This window comes from Siniperca chuatsi, linkage group LG1 (assembly GCF_020085105.1).
Source record: "Siniperca chuatsi isolate FFG_IHB_CAS linkage group LG1, ASM2008510v1, whole genome shotgun sequence".
NCBI lineage: Eukaryota > Metazoa > Chordata > Actinopteri > Centrarchiformes > Sinipercidae > Siniperca > Siniperca chuatsi.
In genome coordinates, this window is record NC_058042.1 from 16,391,130 (window position 1) to 16,409,480 (window position 18,351).

General features: G+C 38.6%; 1 protein-coding gene across 2 annotated transcripts in view; it reads right to left on the reverse strand.

Annotated features, from left to right (window-relative positions):
• Positions 1 to 18,351, reverse strand: part of sbf2 (SET binding factor 2) — a 99,829-nt gene that overhangs the window by 47,205 nt on the left and 34,273 nt on the right. For both annotated transcript variants that reach the window (XM_044208753.1, XM_044208762.1), the window contains exons 3-14: positions 15,415 to 15,552; positions 10,740 to 10,874; positions 10,123 to 10,233; positions 8,647 to 8,752; positions 4,519 to 4,651; positions 3,470 to 3,578; positions 2,968 to 3,081; positions 2,476 to 2,553; positions 1,801 to 1,914; positions 822 to 950; positions 466 to 564; positions 88 to 292 (exon numbers count right to left, since the gene is read on the reverse strand). In XM_044208753.1, the coding sequence (XP_044064688.1) occupies positions 88 to 292; positions 466 to 564; positions 822 to 950; positions 1,801 to 1,914; positions 2,476 to 2,553; positions 2,968 to 3,081; positions 3,470 to 3,578; positions 4,519 to 4,651; positions 8,647 to 8,752; positions 10,123 to 10,233; positions 10,740 to 10,874; positions 15,415 to 15,552 (1,471 nt within the window). The remainder of the gene's footprint in view (positions 1 to 87; positions 293 to 465; positions 565 to 821; positions 951 to 1,800; positions 1,915 to 2,475; positions 2,554 to 2,967; positions 3,082 to 3,469; positions 3,579 to 4,518; positions 4,652 to 8,646; positions 8,753 to 10,122; positions 10,234 to 10,739; positions 10,875 to 15,414; positions 15,553 to 18,351) is intronic.

Here is an 18,351-nt window from a genome sequence, read left to right on the forward strand (position 1 = left end):
CAGAACACTGCAGGTATGGAAAGACTTTTAGTGAATGTTCACATCATCCCAGCATTGTACATTACGGCAGTTTAAAGTTGGCCATACCAACGGGTGGTCCGGCAGGTACAACACACTTTCTCTCAGGTCGTGTAGACGGAGGTGCGCTGCTGTGTTTTGCCACACCCTCCTGCAGTATCTTCTCCACCTTTTCATCATCCAGCAGAGGGAAGGGTACCTGGTGCACCCGCAGGTGGGATCCCTCTGATGGCCGAGGCACTTTCTGGAATGCCATGTGGGGGTTTGGGTTCTCCTACAGTACACACGGCAGGGAACCACATGTATTAATAGGACACAGACAGCAGTATATACAGTGGATATACAGCAAAATACATGTAGAGCATGCTCAAATGAGGACATCTATCCTGTACGGAACACCAAAACAACAGAGGAGATGTAATTTTAGTTATTTGCATGAAGTCTTACATTTCTGTATAGCTGCTCAGAGAGTTCCCTGATGTGTTTCTGCAGCTTGGCAGGGCTGACCTCTTCTTCCTTAAAGCTGTCAATGTCTAAAGCCACCAGCTACAAAACACAACAAAACAGTAATATACACTATTAAAGGGGCGGATCATCTAGTGGTATACAAAATGTTTTACTGGTGAACAGTATTCCTGCAGCACAGTCAGTCATAACTGATAGTAACTTTTTGAACAGATCGAGTATCGTCCATATGTGACCAGTCCACATTAAAAATTGTTTGTGTGTGAACTTCTCCACTTATAGTTAAAAAGTGAAGGGTAATAAAGTTCAGCTTTAAGTGGAGCATCATGGTACAGTACCTCATCAAAGAGATCGCAGGCTCGGTAAGGCGGACCTCTCTCTGAGACAAAACCAGCGAAGGCCATGCCATCCAAAACCTTGGTCAGAAAATCATTCTCAATGAGGCCTCGCTGGCCCAGGAAGGCAGTCTGGATAATGTCAGAATTAGAGCAGTTACAATCCCACACAGATGGGAGCAATGTAATCTTGTTCATATGGACATACTGCAGACTGAAAAACAAGCATAGTGGTCACAATTTTTAGAATAAGATTACAAAATCTTCAAAAAATATCTCTGCAAGGGGGCCTGAGACCAGCATCTTTGATTGTTGAAATCATGGATAAGTTCTTCAGCATGTACAAAAAGGGAAATAAATCTAGTTATAAATAACTACATGCAAATTAATTTAATTTACTTTACGCATAACTATTTGTGCTTGTGGGTAGAAGAGATAAAACACTGTTCACTCAAGCCTTCTCCACAGCGATTCCAGACGAATGAGCAGAGCGTTTGTTTATAATGTGATCCATGTGGGGTACTTTGAGGATGATGTGCTGAGGGGTTACCACGGAGACACCACAGACACGAACAAACAAAAACCCAGCACAAAACAAAAATGTAAACCTAATACGTTTCATATGGCTCATTGCCGGGCTTTGCCCAAGGTTACGGGACTGTGTCCGAAGCTTGCATAAACAAAAGGATAGCATCACGGAAGAGTCACGGAGCCTCTACAACACATTTAAAACAACATGCACAGACAAAGACAAACACACACTCTATATACCCCCTGACAGTTTTATCTGTCAGGTCTTTACACGTAATTCCACCCTCACTGCTGGACTCCAGCTAAAACATTCTTGGCAGATGAAAAGAACAATGTGTTTGCTGAGAAGTGATTGCTAAAGGAGTTTAATCTAAGGTTACATATTGGAAAATAAGGTTTTTTGCTAAATTTTAATTTTAGCACTGGGATTTCCATTATGTCGTTATCTTACCTTGTGAAAGTGAATAACAGGTTCAGAATGGATGCGGATGAGCTGCAGGCAAGACCTGTAGCCCTGGAAGAGTTGTGCAAACAGCCTGAGAAAGACGGCCCTCACCTCCTTGTCCTGGAACACACGCACGCACGCCACACGCACGCACGCACGCACACACACACACACAGTCGTGTTTCCATCACTTTAGAGGACATTACATTGACTTAGATTAATTTCCTTGAGACTTACCCTAACTCTAACCACTACTTGCCTTACCCTAACCTTAACCAAGTTTTCACCCTAAAATGTACCGATTTACGTTATGGGGACTTGCGTTTTGTCCCCAAAAGGAAGGCGAGTCCCCACAATGTGATTGTGTAAACAGATTTATGTCCCCACAACATGAGTAATACATGCCCACAGACACACAAATCAACATGACTTATCAAACAGCTATGCCACAAATGCAGTATGATAAGTTAATTATGCAACAGGCATGTTGTTTGTCTTTAGGGTAATGGGTTACCGGCAGTTAGTACCCCCACACCAACGCTATCGTTTTAGTGATAAGAGACTTTGTTTGATGAAGGCAATCATGTTCTTCTCATGTGGGAGGAGGACATCACTCCTTACAATGAGACACCCTGAGGATCATGAAGAAAGGCAGGGCATGTGATAGTGATGCTGACTTACCAGCAACTTGAGGTTGGAGGGTGCTGTGCGAGGCGGAGGGAACGCATTGTCTGCTATTTCCAAATCAGGGTGCAAAACCTACGAGGAATAAATTAATCTCCAGATGATTTATTAGTTTTCATGCAGCAGATGCTCTTATCTAGAACAACTTTCAATAAGTGCTACAGCAACATAATTGAACATTCCTCGTGCATGATGAGTGACCAGATAATACAGCATACCATAAAAAAGTGTCACATGATTTAATTAAGAAAATAAAGTAAGAACATCAATTTTACCAGCAGTCACTGAGCAAGTTTGAGCATAACAATCCAAGAATAACTTTAGCTGACAGACATGTATACAAATGCTGTGATTTGTCTATTTGGTGTTCAAAGTTTAATTTTTTCATGAATCAATTTGTTCTTGCTCACATCAAATGTCATCATATTGTCATTATTTAAATAATATAGATGCACCTGAATGTGTGTGTGCATGTATGTTTGTGCTTACCAGGGACAGGGCTGTCTGTGTTTGGTGTAGCACAGGTTCAGGGAGCACGGACAAGTGGATACACTCAGGAATCTTTATTGTGCCTCCATCCAGGTCAGCAATAATAACATCCAACTGGTAAACACACATAAAACACTGACATGTCAGGTGGTTTGATTGCAGCTGGAGGGAGTGATGTGAGGAACAACACGCATGCCTGACAAGGTTCAGCCGAAACCAGCTAAATAAACATCTTGCTGAAGGGCAGATTACTTAATGTTCACGTGTAAAAACTTCCTGAAACCAAAGGGCTTGTTAAATTAAAACTCTCCTGGTCAGTAGAAAGAACAAGTACTAAAATGTTACAATGCATCATCACTTTTAGGATGTCAAAATAAACACTAAAAGACTCCAATCTGTTAATGATTCACAGGTGTTTTAAAGTATTCAACAATTTATAATCTTCAAGTTCTGCATGCAAGTGAGTGAGATTGCTGGATGCGTGTGACACATGGGCACTCACCAGATCCTGGATTTCACTCTGAAACATAGAGTGCACTCCGATGATGAAGGGAGTGGGTGAGCTCAACACCTCCAGCAGCCGCGAAGGCAGAATAGGGATGTATGGATAACTACATGAGAGGACATTAACAATGAATACACATAATATATACAATAAGACTAGGAAAACAGATAAGAAAGAATCACTTGATGAGAGGGCAACTGAGAGCCTAAAATATACTTCACTACAGGGAAGTGGATGTGTCTGAATGTACGTTATTATGAAACTCAAACTCACATTAAGTGATAAGACAGCAGAAAACGATATAAACTGCACGTGGCACTCACATGATGTTCATAAATTTTGCAATATTTACAAGCTTTGGACATTTTTATATCATCATCATTTACCAGAAACTAGAGCTGCGGGACTGGACAAAGTGAGAATTACTTCAATACTGATATATAGTCACAGGATATGTTGCCAAACAGATAGAGGGATTCATAGTTCATTTCACTACAACAATCAGATAATCTCATAGATTTGTGCATCTAAAGCAGAAAAAAACAAATTTAACCTATGTCACAATATGATGATAAACAAAATCAAAACAAAACTTGGTCTTACGTCATATTTGTCTCAATGTATGTGTGTTACGTTCTGTCTGCCTCTGTTTTGTTGGCATTTTGAAGTTTAATGAAGTTCATGTTGTGGTTTGTAGTCATTTGTAAAAATGATGGGATCTCTCTAAAATTTGTTTCACAAGATATATAGTAATTTGTTCTAAAAAGGGAAGGAAGTCAATCACTGTACAAGTGAAAGGCACTTCTAGGAGAAGTGATTTCTGACAGTGAATGGAAAGATACTAGATATACAAGGTTAAACAAGGTCAAATTTTGTGATCTTAAAAGGTTAATCTTATCCAGTAGATAGACCTGTTTCTAGAACTGAATACAAAGTTAATCATCAGTCGAATCACAAGCCATGGAAGTCATGACACCAGCCAACAAGGTGTTGGTGGAAAGTCACATGAGAATCTGCCCCACCGCTGGGGTCAAACACATACTAACCTGTATTTAAGGGGAAACATGAGGGCTTCCAGGGCGCGACACGCCTCCCCGAGCCTCTGGTAACTGGTGGAGTGGAACAAAACCTTGTGTTCTGTTAGAACTGCACAAAACAGGCTTAGAACATTTTGGATTCCTGGAACGAGAAAACAACGGTGAAGTAAATTAATGAGGTATTTGTTGGAATGTGATTGCCACATTGTTCCACATCATTCATCAAACATTTGTGGCTATTTGTGGACACAGATTAGAGCACACAATATTCATGTGGGACTTCTGTTCATATCTATAACAGCTTCAAGCTTCAATTACTGCAATTCAAAACATACAATATTCTGTAGAATGTTTATATTAATATATATTTTTATATTAATTTAAATATAGAAGGTTGTAGTGCTACTTATGGACTGGATGGCAATGTTTGTGTACTGGTGTACTAATCTCATTTTGAAAATTGGTCTGCCAGTGCTGGAGAAGGTGCTGCATGACTCCACAATTTGTAGAGTTGATTCAAATCTGATTTTAATTGTAAAATTGAAGTGCAATGTTTGAGACCGCTGCCTATGCGGCACCAAAAAGGCTGAGCTGTGTCGGTTCTTGGTGAGGAAGAAGCCTGAAACTACAGTGGCAACTCTCACTTTATTTCAGAAGAGAGCATCACTTAGTCTGCACCAGCTACTGCAGCCTCACCAGTTTATTGAATAAACTGCCTATGTAATTATGTCTCTACAGTATGTCTGTCTTTGGCAGGTGAGCATTGCACTGCCTTTGTGTTTTCCACGGGACTTGGCAAATATATATGTAGGCAGGGATACTGAGCTAAAACTGGACTAGAGCAATATGAAAGAAATTAAGAATGAAACAGTTTATGTTTAAGTAAATTGCAGCAAAATTACTTTTGCTCTTGTAACATTGTTCAGATTTCTTAATTTTCAGTTTTAGTGTATTTCTCCATCACAAAGTTACTTTGGTGTAGCTGTCATAATTGTAGTAGGCAAAGGTTTAATCCAAAATAAAAGAGTTGAGGAGTCAATAACAACAACTGCATTAATAAGAGTTAGAATCACTGCAAGATGTCCACTGCTTTTTTAAACTATGTAACCGGCTGTCTCGTGATGACAAAAACAATACATTTCCACAACCAAAAGGGACAGTTTGTTAAACACTGAATATAAACCTATAAGAAAACTCATCTTTGAAAAACAAAGGAAATGACACACTCATACAGTATAAATAATATTTCAAATACCGATGTGACAATCAGGAAGAATTCTAAGTTTACAGTTCCTGTTATTGTTTCCTTTCAAGCAACTGACAAACCATTCATCACACATTGGAGTGATAAAGAGAGAGGAACACTGGCAGACATATCCGCGCCACTGGGGGCGCTGGGTCTGGGTGTTTGGCTGCCTTTGTGGAGCACTTCAGTGATAAACAGGAAACTGAACATGGGCCTCAACAAAATCTGAGTTTTGAAGGTGAGCAGGCATGTTAAACCAATAGACTTGAGGTGTTTCATCTTTTTTTAGACACGATTGGTCCAAACACTGCGAAATATTATTTTTGGTAGCACCCTTTTCTATTTAGAGAGATGCAGAAGAGTGTGCCACGCTCATCTGACCACACTATTGAGGCTCCGGTTTTATAATCACACCTCAGATTCAGGTGTTTACTTATCTTATGGACAACACATTTCCGAGCCCTAAATAAGAAGGGACAGCAACATCCCCGGACAAAGGCAACAAACAACAAACAGCAGGGCTGATGATGGCCGGTTTTATCTTGCCCTGGGGGGATGTACTTCCTGTGCAGAGTGACATGTTTAACACACATTCCTTTCTGGTGACTCGGGTGACCTGCGCACACAGAATGATGTGCTGACCTGCCTGCCTGTACATCTACTAGCCAGTCCTCATATGGACATGAGGATGACCTCCTAAGTGGAAACGATGCACTTGTTCTCTCTGCTTACGTGTAGCTTGTCAGCTTTACCTTTCTGTCAGCATGCAGAGAAATCAGTTTTAAGGGCGGGAGAATGATTAACTCTGCCAGACACTTTCACTCAGTTTGCCATGAGGGCTTAACTCTCAATCAGAGATTCCTGCATACATTCCTGCTACACAATCAAAAACTATATGAATTAATCAAAGTGGGATTAAGGAAAAAGCCAGTTATTACAACAATCTGCTACTTGTTGCCACAACAGCAGGACTGACAGCAGACAGATAACTGCACACTTTTTTCCTTGTATGATCAGATGATAGACTGAGCCATTAAGTGTATATGGTCCTATATTAAACCTCTGCAGTATGTATTAAGCATAAATGGATGGAAGAATACAGTCACTGTTAAAGGAATAGTTCAACATTTTGGGAAATACGATTATTTACTTCCTTACCAAGAGTTAGATAAAAGAATGATACCATTGTCATGTCTGCACACTTAATATAAGGCTTACAGCCAAGAGACGGTTAGCATAGTTTAACCTGGAAACAGAAACAACAAAGATATCTTGCTTGTATAATCCGTACACAAGTGAAAAAAACGATAAGTTGTGGTTTTAAGGCTGGCTGTTTCCCCCTGCTTCCAGTCTTTATGCTAAGCTAAGTTAATCATCTCCTGGCTGTAGCTTTATATTTAGCATACAGACATGAGAGTGGTGTCAATTTACTCTTCTAACTCTTGGCAAGAAAGTGAATAATTGTATTTCCTAAAATGTCAAAGTATTCCTTTAATGATGATAACATACTGCTCAGCAAGCAGGAGAAGCGCACACACACACACACACACACACACACACACACACACACACACACAAGTTTATTTTTAGTTTTTAGTTACTGATTCATCAAACCGCACCACTTAGTGTAGTTTGAAGAGTCAGATAACTAAATTTTACAGCATGGACACACAGACAGTATCATGTCACCTGTCTGTGACTAAAAATTCAACCACAGTGTTATTAAACAGTTCTCCCGTAACTCACAGCACAACATTTTATACTTCTAACATGACTTTAACATCAACTAGACAAGATTATACATATTGAGCACCTTTCCAACACACATTAATTGTGTCCCTGTAGCTGCCTTGAGGACAAACAGCACTGAATAATGCACTGTACTGATTAATGGAAACAGGCTTATGAAGACTGACAGGTCATGGCTGTATATTATGTCAGGATTGTTTGGTTTTGTGTATCCAGATTGGCTACAAATGCATGACTTCCACATAACCCTGATCAAATGTTATCGTGCAAGTATCCCCCATGTGCATGTTAACCACTTTGTCCAAACAAACAAACAGAGGATGGTGTTAATACACTCAGGAAATAAAATCAACCCTGTTTTGAAGCACATTCTTCTAATCAAATGAGGCTAAATAAAGGCCAACTTTCCATTACAAATCAAATTTCAGGTGAATTATATTTAATTTTATTCTCAGCGCTCACAGATGTATGCCTAGAGTTGCAAAAAGTGAATTAAACCTGATTCTTCCAGAATGACTTGAAAGTCTAAAAGATATTCTTTATAATAGCTCAGTTTATGATTTATTACAAATGTCCATTTTCAAAGGCTGAGGAAAGTGATAGGTATGTGCTCCTTCTAGCCCAGACAAAAATGACAGAAACACTGATGGGACAAAATGAAAATCACATAATCTTGCCTCATTTAGTGTAGATTTAATCCAAGTTCTTAATGGCTCATTGCAAAAGTCTCCTGAAATCCTAAAGTGCTGTAGTTTAAGTAGAACTGAGCTTCTAAAAATCTGATAAGGATCAAGATTGAATGAAAATGTAAAGTATGTCACACACATTAAGCTGCTTTACTAAATCAACTAAGAGGATGATGCCAGTAATATGATTAAAACAAATGTTCTTTGAGTGTCTGCTGACAGATTATAACAACCAACAACACAAAATGTCTTAAAACCTAAATGGGATATTTTGTAAATGTGACAACCTGCATCAAGAAAACTATTGTTAACAAATAAATGACACGACACCATGACGGGGCAGAGATAGAGTAATACAGTCACTAACATGGTCTGTGGTGGTCTAATGGTCTGACTCAATAAGTCCCTTCCCATCTCATGATTACTAGTTAGTAGTTATAAAGTGCCTGGACCCACCCAGCTGCTGGAAGAGCAGAGCAACACTTTTGCATGTGACAGGCAATGTGTCGTTCAGAGGCGTCTGGATGAGCTGTCGGTCTCCTGCTCCCAGGCTAAACAGCTTCTGTAAAGAAAACCAAAAGCAGTAAAGGTCAGAAAACAGTCAGAAAATTTCTACGGCCATCATGTCTACAGGGCCAAGCAGCATTACAACTGACCGTCATCCATTAAGATTTATAGCCGAGTGTACTGTGGCTGTATCAAATAAAGAAGACGGATGCTATTCAGTGCTACACAGACACTGCAGCTGCAGGACTGAATTAGCCATTTGAATGAGTTTGCTTGACATTGAGTAAAGAAAACCTCAATTATATGTTCGCCAAAGTATAACGGGTACTGCGCACAGCTGCAGCAATATCACAGACTCCATAACAAAAAGATCCTTCCATAAAAAAATATAAAAACATATTTCCCAGTGTGTATCTGCTGCTGAAATGTGCATTTACTGATTAGTTGAGTCAAAATGGTGATGTAACAGCTGTCTTTCGAATGGTTTGTGATTCAGATTATAGGGTACTGAGACGTGATAAGTGGTTGGTAGAGACCTTTAAGATATAGAAAATAAAAGTGAAGTTCTTCAGACAAGTAGAAAATCAAAGGTATTGCAGGGTTTCCATTCATTCAATTCTGGACATAACTGTATGTTTAACGAGGTGCTGTTTTGACAAATGAGTCTGTTCCACTGCTGAGGTTCTTCTTAAAGGCAGACTTGAGGACTTGGGATTTTAAGTGGCGTCTTGCTGGGGAACAGGACAAATTCTTCCCACTTAGAGTACAAAATCTGATTTTTACCTCAGTGATGAGGATTTCTCCCCAGTGGCAGTGGTAAACAGTCATTTTCCAATATGATTGAGATGTTTTTTGGCTCCTGGTTTTTTTTTTTAAAGGTATAATTAAGTAATCTATTGGCTGATTCAGTGCATTCATAGCCTCGCCTTCTGATATTTGGCCACCAAACAGCAGCAAACAAAATGCTTTTTTAAAATCTGGGTAATGAGGGATCTTCGTGCACAGACATTTTAAATATATTTTCCCCTAAACTGTTATAAAATGCCGTTTAAGAGCTCTGCTGTCTTTTGCACTGGCTGAGGTATTTTGTTCCAAGTAACATGATGGAAAAAAAAAAAGACGAATATGTATTAGAAAATTACTGCCTGTGGCTGGACAACAATCTCTGGCACCATCTGAATACGACATTCCTGATTGGCTGCACAGCTAACATAAATCATTGTAGTAGCTGCACCAAAGAGCCTCAGCCTTCATCTCCACAAACAATTACTCCCTCATAGTCAAGCAGGACTGAGATGAACCTTTTTTAGCCTCTTGTCTGGTCAGGATCTATGGCCCCCTGTGAGGAATAGGCCAGCAGCAGAACAGTGACATGTCTAGCAGACTGTGGTGGTTTGGGTATACTTTGCCTCAGTGAAGACTTACTTGGGACCCACCAGCAACAGGAACCTGGAATGTGAAGAGGTTGGCCACCAGACCCTCTAAAGGGAAACTCAGGCTATCAATGTGCACTGTGTAGACCAGACCCAAGCACCCCTGGAAAGACAAGATGTGAAATACAACTAAGACATTACACATGGACACATACAGAGGATACCTACTGTATATAGCCATCAATATTGCAGCTCATAGTCAAACGGGTGACCCTTTGTTTTACAAATATCTAGGCTATAAAACAAAAATGATTGTGCTTTTAATTAGTCTGTGACATTTAGGTATGGTCTTATAGCACAGTTTATTCTAATAGTACGTTCATACATGTAGGAATAGAAAAACCTATTAACATGAATAGCAAGGCTGTCTGTGAGTCTATAGTGAAAAGATCAGAGGTGCTTATGATTCTATGTCCCTTTTACTTTACTGAAGTGCGTGCTTATGCTTAAGCAAACTCAGGCCTATTTTTCGGGCAGCACAAAGTAGATTAGCGTCATCTCAGAGCAGCAAGATGAAAGCACTGATTTGACAAAAATTCTGAATATTCCTTCTGAACAAGACAGAAAAATATTTTTTGATCAAGATTTAATCATATGGTGTCTTATTACCCGGAATATTTCGGGATAATCCAGCCTGGACACGAGAATGAGACTTTTTGGTGCAAACACTTGAGCTGGCTGGATCAGGCCATCCTCCTCTGCCTCCTCATCTTCATCTCCGTCAGCCTCAATACTCTTTGATCCCTGAAACATTAAAAAAAGATGTTAGTTAAGTTGAAGAGTTCAACACAGTGCCATGCACTGCAGACCTTGAACTGTACTGTAGAGGATGCCAGCACCGCTGAGCTCCTAGTTTAGCTTGTGAATACATCATATGCCTCAAACTCATCACACTGTCCAGTACGTGTCTGTATGTGTTATTTGCACATTCTCCAGGGGAAAATAACTGATGTAGACCACACAAAGAGTGTTCAGTGACAATTTTTTAGTTTGTTTCATTATTATAATTTATTATGATTCTTGTCTCCATGTCTATTTTTATACTAAATGTCAGTTACTATATTTTATTTATTTACTTTCACTTCTATCTTAGTAATCTTTACTTCTATACTATCATTTTATTCCTTGTGGAAGAGGCCTGTGGGATTGGGTGTAAGTAGGTTGGGGAGAAACATTGTAAAAACTGAAAATGTCTTGTGTATTACTTTTCTATTTGTGTACAACATACTGCTGCATTTTCTTCAATAAAGTATTGTTATATAAACAGTGTTCAGTGGTAATGTATAATACTGAGTAATGTCTGCTGAAATTTAATTTCATGAACCAACTTGCGTACGTGTTTATGGATGGACACCCAACTTCGAACACTCCACTTTCCATTTTCACATGAGGGGTGCGTCATAAAATAGGTTTGAAAGTAGAAGTAGTGGAAAGTTAATTTCATTTCTTCTACAAAACGAAAATAGCCAGGATAAAACTTCAGACAAAGTCATAGCTTCAGCCCCAAAAAATCTTAGAAATCCTCCTTTGTTTCCAGAGAGGAGATACACATTTCTGAACATTTAGGCTATAAATGATCTTGTTTCTCAATCTGTCCCCATTCAGCAAAGCTGCTCATCCCACTGGAGCCACTGAATGAAAACAACAGATTCTCTAAAATTCCGATGAGGTTAATGAAAGAGCTCGCCTACTAAGAGACAAAAAAAAAAGAGTGGATTTTCTTAGAGAAGAGCCAAAAAGAGTTTGAGAGATTAATGTTGCTTCACTTGCGAGTCACATACTGTACTAACACAACAAATGCTAAACATCAGAGACATTAGTGACAATACCAAAGATGCTAACAATTGCACGTTTAGTAATTATGTTTAGCAAAAATATTATTTAGTTAGTCAAACTTAGCCATTAAAACAATATTTTTTATTGTAGATCACAAGATGTCTTAAACCACTTCTACCCTGAATTTGTTGAATATTACACACATACTGTATGTGCACATACATATGCAAAACATTGTTGTTTTTTTTAACAGTGCATTAGTACGCTAAAGTTAATAAAGAGGGGGCAATAATAATACCAGAAACAAAGAATGAACTGGAAACACAAAATGACTGCAGGAAAGAATAACAACTGCCCTGTTAAAGAGAACTGCATTCAGATATATAGTGACAAAAGTCAGGCATAATAAGTGCCTAGTTTATTGTAGGTCAAATCAAATGTACACTATAAAGTCAGTTTTGCGATGGTCAAACATGTTATCTACCTCTCTTCCAAATCGTGACAAGCTTGTCTCAATCTGGTTCTAATTGTCTCTAATGTGGATCCACAAGCCACGTGCTCATTCCTAACTAAAGCCCTTATCACAATCTGGTATATTTCTCCAGGCAGTGAAAACATGCCATAAGTGCTTCAGTATCTCGGGACCAAGGAGTATGGGATCAAAATATCCCATTCAGATGGGGGTCACATTTCACCATTATTCTTAGGATTTGGTTCAATTATTAGACAAAATACATTCCTCTGCCGCCTGTCTGGACTCTCCCTGGAATCCAACTGAGTAGATAAGGATGTCAGTTTAGAGAGTAAAGACTGTTAAAACACCCTCACGTTTCAAGATCCTCAGTGCCATACACTGAATCCAGGAATGTGTGTTTATTTTGCAGGAACATGATGTCTGGACGAGGCCAAATATAGTCTAATCTAATAATTAACACATGGCTGACAAAAAAAAGGTTAGGTTGTGTTGTGTTGTTTTTCGAGTGAATCAAATTCGAAAGTTTATCGGTTCAATCTTCACAATATAGGATGTAATATACACAAAGCATCCATGTGTCTTGGTCAAGACATGAGTATCACTTAAAGTGCTAAAAAAAAAAAAAAAAAAAAAAAAAAAAAAAAAAAAAAAAAAAAAAAAAACTTCTTCTCACTTTTCTCAAGTTCTCACTTTTTATACCAGTATAAACCTCATTTTTGAAAATGGGAAGCTCACAGGACAGTATAGTCAGGTATATCTATCAATGAATTAACACAAATGGCCACAAATGACAAACAACTTTCTGCTTCTGGCATGCCTGACTGGAAGCATAGTTTATGGCCCTCTTTCATTAATCAGTGTAATTTTTACAACCTGTTTGATAATCATATGAACTTTATTTTTAAAAAGTAAAGGCAGAAAGACAGTGAAGTGAGAAATTGAGATTGTGAGAGCAAAGATTAAATCCTGACTTTCTGAGAATGTGCAGACAAGATTTGATTGTGTTTCTGTTTAAACTCACAAAATGTGTTGAAATAAAATAAATGTTTACATAAATCAGAGTATATTTAGTATTCCATGTGGACGTCCACTTCTATCATGCATCTGGTAAATATCGGGCCCAATTTGTGATTAAACTGATTCAACAACTGCATTAACCTTCTGTTGCAAAAATAGTGTCTCTACAACTTATTTTGTCCTGCAGACCTAATGTTAAGATTTAATGTGGAGTGTGTGTGAAAAACAATATTTTTCTAGCACTCACTTATAGCCTTGCCAGTCCCCAGATAACAGTAAACAAAGACACAATTAAAAAAACATCAGGCCCCATAATCAAGTCTATATCTGTTGTTAATGACAACTCCAACTCCACTGAGCCAGTGTGTGAGAACAGAAAACAGACCAAGGAGGATTAAGGTTTCAATACTAAATGAGGATGATCCACTGGTCTGTAGTCTCCAACATATTTTGTACAGCTGAGGGACATCACCAACCAGTTACGAGCAATGAGAATTAAGTCTGTTAGTAGACTCTTCCAAAAAGACACATAACAGTTAACAACTGGGCTATTTTTAGTTTTTTTCTCCCTTTGATATGACAATTTGCCCTAAATCCTTCTTCCTCTGATGCTTTTGAGCAAATGTGGAAAAATTTCCCCAGTTGTGCAAACAGAGGAATGTTTATGTAATTATGGTCTGATTCACACAACAAGCTGAGATGGTAAAGTAATGAGGAAAGGATGCACTACTACAGTGTTGAGTCTGAACTTTGCACTAAAGTGACTATTCCACTTCTTGAAAGCTGACACATATTTCTTGACTGCATTTAAAATTTAACTTGAAAATGTTTTGCTGATCTAACTGGAATGTGGTTGTCTTCCACATGTGAAAGGATGTTAAGTCACAGTGGGCAGAGCGACAGGAGTCATTTAAGGCCTCTAACAAAGGCAAACACAGTGAAACAATTAGCTTGGTATTCTGTGGGATTTTGGCAGGGAGAGACCTTAACGAGATCATTCATAAGTTCAAAACGTATCCCATCCAAACAAATCTGTTGTAATCAATAATTTATGGGGTTTTTGAACATTTGTGCCGTGACCACTAATCTGTAATCAAACACAATCTTAAATCAGTAAATCAGATGAAAAGTGCTGGAGGAAAGCACAGGTCCATAACTGCATCCCTCAACCAGCTCACAATTTATTAGGCTTTTGTTTTCTACTAATGCTTCAAATTCTGGAAGACATCTCGCACACGACAGACATTCCTAAAAGTTAAAAGTGCCAAAGACCGTAAAAAAAACAAAAAACAATAAGCCTAAAATGAAAAACAGAAAATGAGACCCATCATATTGCCCAACTGCAATATCCTGATGGCTTCTAAGAATCATGAGAGAGACACATGAAGATGAATGTGACCTCATGCTCATCATAAGAGTCCACGAAACTCAGGATTATCATTGTGATGATCTTATAAGAAGCTATATAAGGAGGACGAGAAGCCTGCTGTTCGCAGTGATGTGATGCACAGCTGGCTAATGACAAAGTGAAACATTTGTGCTTACAGATTTCACTACATCAGGATTAATAAGTCTAGCACGGTGGCTCAGTGGTTAGCACTGTTGACTCACAGTCCTGTGTATAGTTTACATGTTATTTGTATGTTCTTGTGGGTTTTCACATGGTGCTCCTGTTAACTCCAACAGTTCTGAAACAGCTGTACAGTAGGGGGACTGGAGACTCTGTGACTGTGATTGTCTGTGTTAGCCCTCTGACGGACTAAAAACCTCCACCCCAGTGAATGATGGGATGAGCTTCCTGTGGCCCTGAAAATGATCAAGCTATTAGAAAGAATAAACAAATGAATCAATGCATGAATGAAGACAGCCCAAAAAGTGCTTAAGTCACTCACACAAAAATGTTAAAGCACAGCTCACCCTTGAGTGTGTGTGTGTATGTGTGTGTGTGTGTGTGTGTGTGTGTGTGTGTGTGTGTGTGTGTGTGTGTGTGTGTATGTGAGTGTGTTGCAGTCTTACTTGCAGATTGACCTCAGCCTCGTAGAAAGTGAGGCAGGAGCAGTAGTGTCGGTCTGAATCGATATCTGTCAGCACAACGGTAAAGAAGGTGGGTGCTTTCCTGTCCCTGGACAGCCTCCAACCTCCGGGCTGGCAGAACTGAAAAGATATTCAATAAAATACCATTACATGAGAATATCATGTAATCAAGATGAATCAGAGGACAATTCAGACAACTTGGTCAGATATACACTGTCAAAGTGACTGAGGCAGCAACAAGAAATCTGTTCTAGAGAGGACATATGCTTTTACTCATTTAAGCTCTAATAATTAGACAAAATTTTCAGTGTGTTTGTCGAAGATTTGAAATTGTTAAAAGCTCAGTGGTTATGATGTGCCCTGAGACTTTCTGTTGGTAACTCATTCAAACCTTAAATGGACAGGGCATTGGCATATTACTGTAGCTAGTCTAATTCTTACCCTAAGCCCTATAGAGAGCATAGACAGGATGTCCTGTTTCAGGGCAGCAATTATGTCTGCTCATAAGAGCGGGAAGTGGCATGGTGATTCTTTATTTTCCTTGAAAGTCATCAGCGAAGTAACTGTCTGATCACAAAAGGAAATATCTTGGTATTAACCAGGAATTAAGCAACATACTACTGATTACACACACTTTAGCACAGTAGATTCAATTAAGATTAAAACTGAGACTAACAATGAACATTTATTTATCCTGCTGTCAGAATTGGATTTTATCACCAATTAAACAATATATGTTAGAAAAGGCTGATCCCTGTAAACACACCTCTCTACTAGTAACTTTGTTTAAACTCTGATTGTCTGAATTAAAGATTCAGTTTCAAACGTTTTGGCTGAGCTTTGGATACAAGGAGGAAGATTTTCGTCAGTCTCAGAGATCATGTGTCTAAGAAACATGACATCTGCTTTAGGGTCACACAAGGGAGCTGCCTTGGTCCATTACTATTCTCACTATACCTGCTGCCATTTGGTGACATTATTAGAGAGCAGAATGTATGTTTCCATAGTTATGCGGATGACGTGCAACTATATATCTCTGCTGAACCAAATGATGCTGCAGCTATAAACTCCATTACTACCTGTCTTTTGGCAATAAATAAATGGATGAGTGGTAATTTCTTAAAGTTAAATGAGGACAAACACAGCTAAAGTATGACCGTTTATAAATAGAAAAAGATGCTGAAAAACTGATTCATGCCCTTATTTCAAGCCGACTTGGTTACTGTAATGCACTTTTTACTGGGCTCCTGAAAAAAGCCACAGAGGCACTTCAGCTCATTCAAAACTCTGTGGCTCGGCTATTAACCAGAACCAGGAGGAAAGAGCATATTAGTCCAGTTTTAGCTGCTCTGCACTGGCTTCCTGTAACATTTATAATTGATTTTAAAGTCCTCCTCCTTATATACGAAGCCCTTAATGGGCTAGGACCAAGCTACATTGCTAACTTCCTTGTTCACAACTTGCCTTCAAGAACACTGCGATCATCTGCTGCTGGTTTATTGCAGGTTCCCAGCAATATAAAAAAATTCCCCGAAAGAAAATCAGGTGTTGCTGTCAGTTACACCCCAAAGCTCTGGAACACACTACCTATAGATATCAGGGAAGACTGCTCGCTAAATATGTTTAAAAGAAAGATAAAAACCTATCTCTTCACTTTAGCCTTTAACTAGATATGACTTTCATAATATAGTCACAAAACTCTTGTGCTTATGCGTCACATTTATGCACGGCTGCACTTCTTTTAAAATGCCGTATTTCACTAGATTTTATGCATATTATTAGTGGGTTTTATTTCCCATCTTATGTTATACATTCCTCTTTTTTATTTTTTAAAGTATGGCATTCAATCATTCTATGTATATTTCTATATGAAGACGCATGTATTCTATTCTCATCTTATTTTTACTTTATTTTACATTAACTATGGCATTCTATCCCTGTTTTTATGTTCATTCAGTTGTTTTTTATGTGAAACACTGAGCTGCATTTCTTGTATGAAAGGTGCTATTCAAATAAAGTTTATACTTATATCATTATTATAAGTGAGTAAAGCAGACTTGTATTCTCAAGTGTTCAAGTCGAGTTCTTCCAAAATCTTCCTGGAAAAACCTATTATTTATATTTCCAAACACTGTTTATTGTGAATTTAAGAATCACACAAATCAACAATTTTCAATGCATGACAAAACAGAGCCTTTTTTAGCAAATTGTGGGCACTGAAACTCAGAAAGGTTGTTAACATAATAAAAAGCATCTCAAACAAGTTTTAAGTCTCAAGGCAACAGTGTGAGTCATAACCAATCCTGACACAAAACATCTGCAAAGTGTGGAAAAACAAGCTTTTTTTGATACAGTGTTTTATTAGACATATACAGTTTATCAGTAAACTGATTTTATAGATAGATAAATATCTCCTCATGTACCAACACAATTGAAAAATATGTCAATTCTACAAGCCAATAATAAAACCACCCACTGTAATATGGGCTCTTAAAACTAAATAAAAAACTCCTATCTCAAAACAAGAAAAACGAGGGGTTAATTATGGGTATGGATAAATGGATAAATTATTATTTGAGAGACAAACTTTGAAAATGAGAATGGCATATAGTAGAGCTGAAGGCCAAAATATGGGAGGCAGGCGGGCATTTGGTCAGAGAGATTTGTGTCTGGTCTCTCTTTGTTTTTGCTGGAGGCCCAACTGGCCCTGGCTCTGAAAATGGTGTTTAGACTGGTCCTCAGGGGTTACATAGGGGATCACCGGACACATGGAGGAAGAGAAGAGACTGGGTAAAGGAGGGCTGGGTGAGGGCAAAAACAGATGGATTGATGGACAGAAGAATCTGTGTACAGCCAAAGACAAATATACTGGCATATGTAGCGTCTCTAGGGCAGAAAAAGAAGAGGAGTAGAGACAGA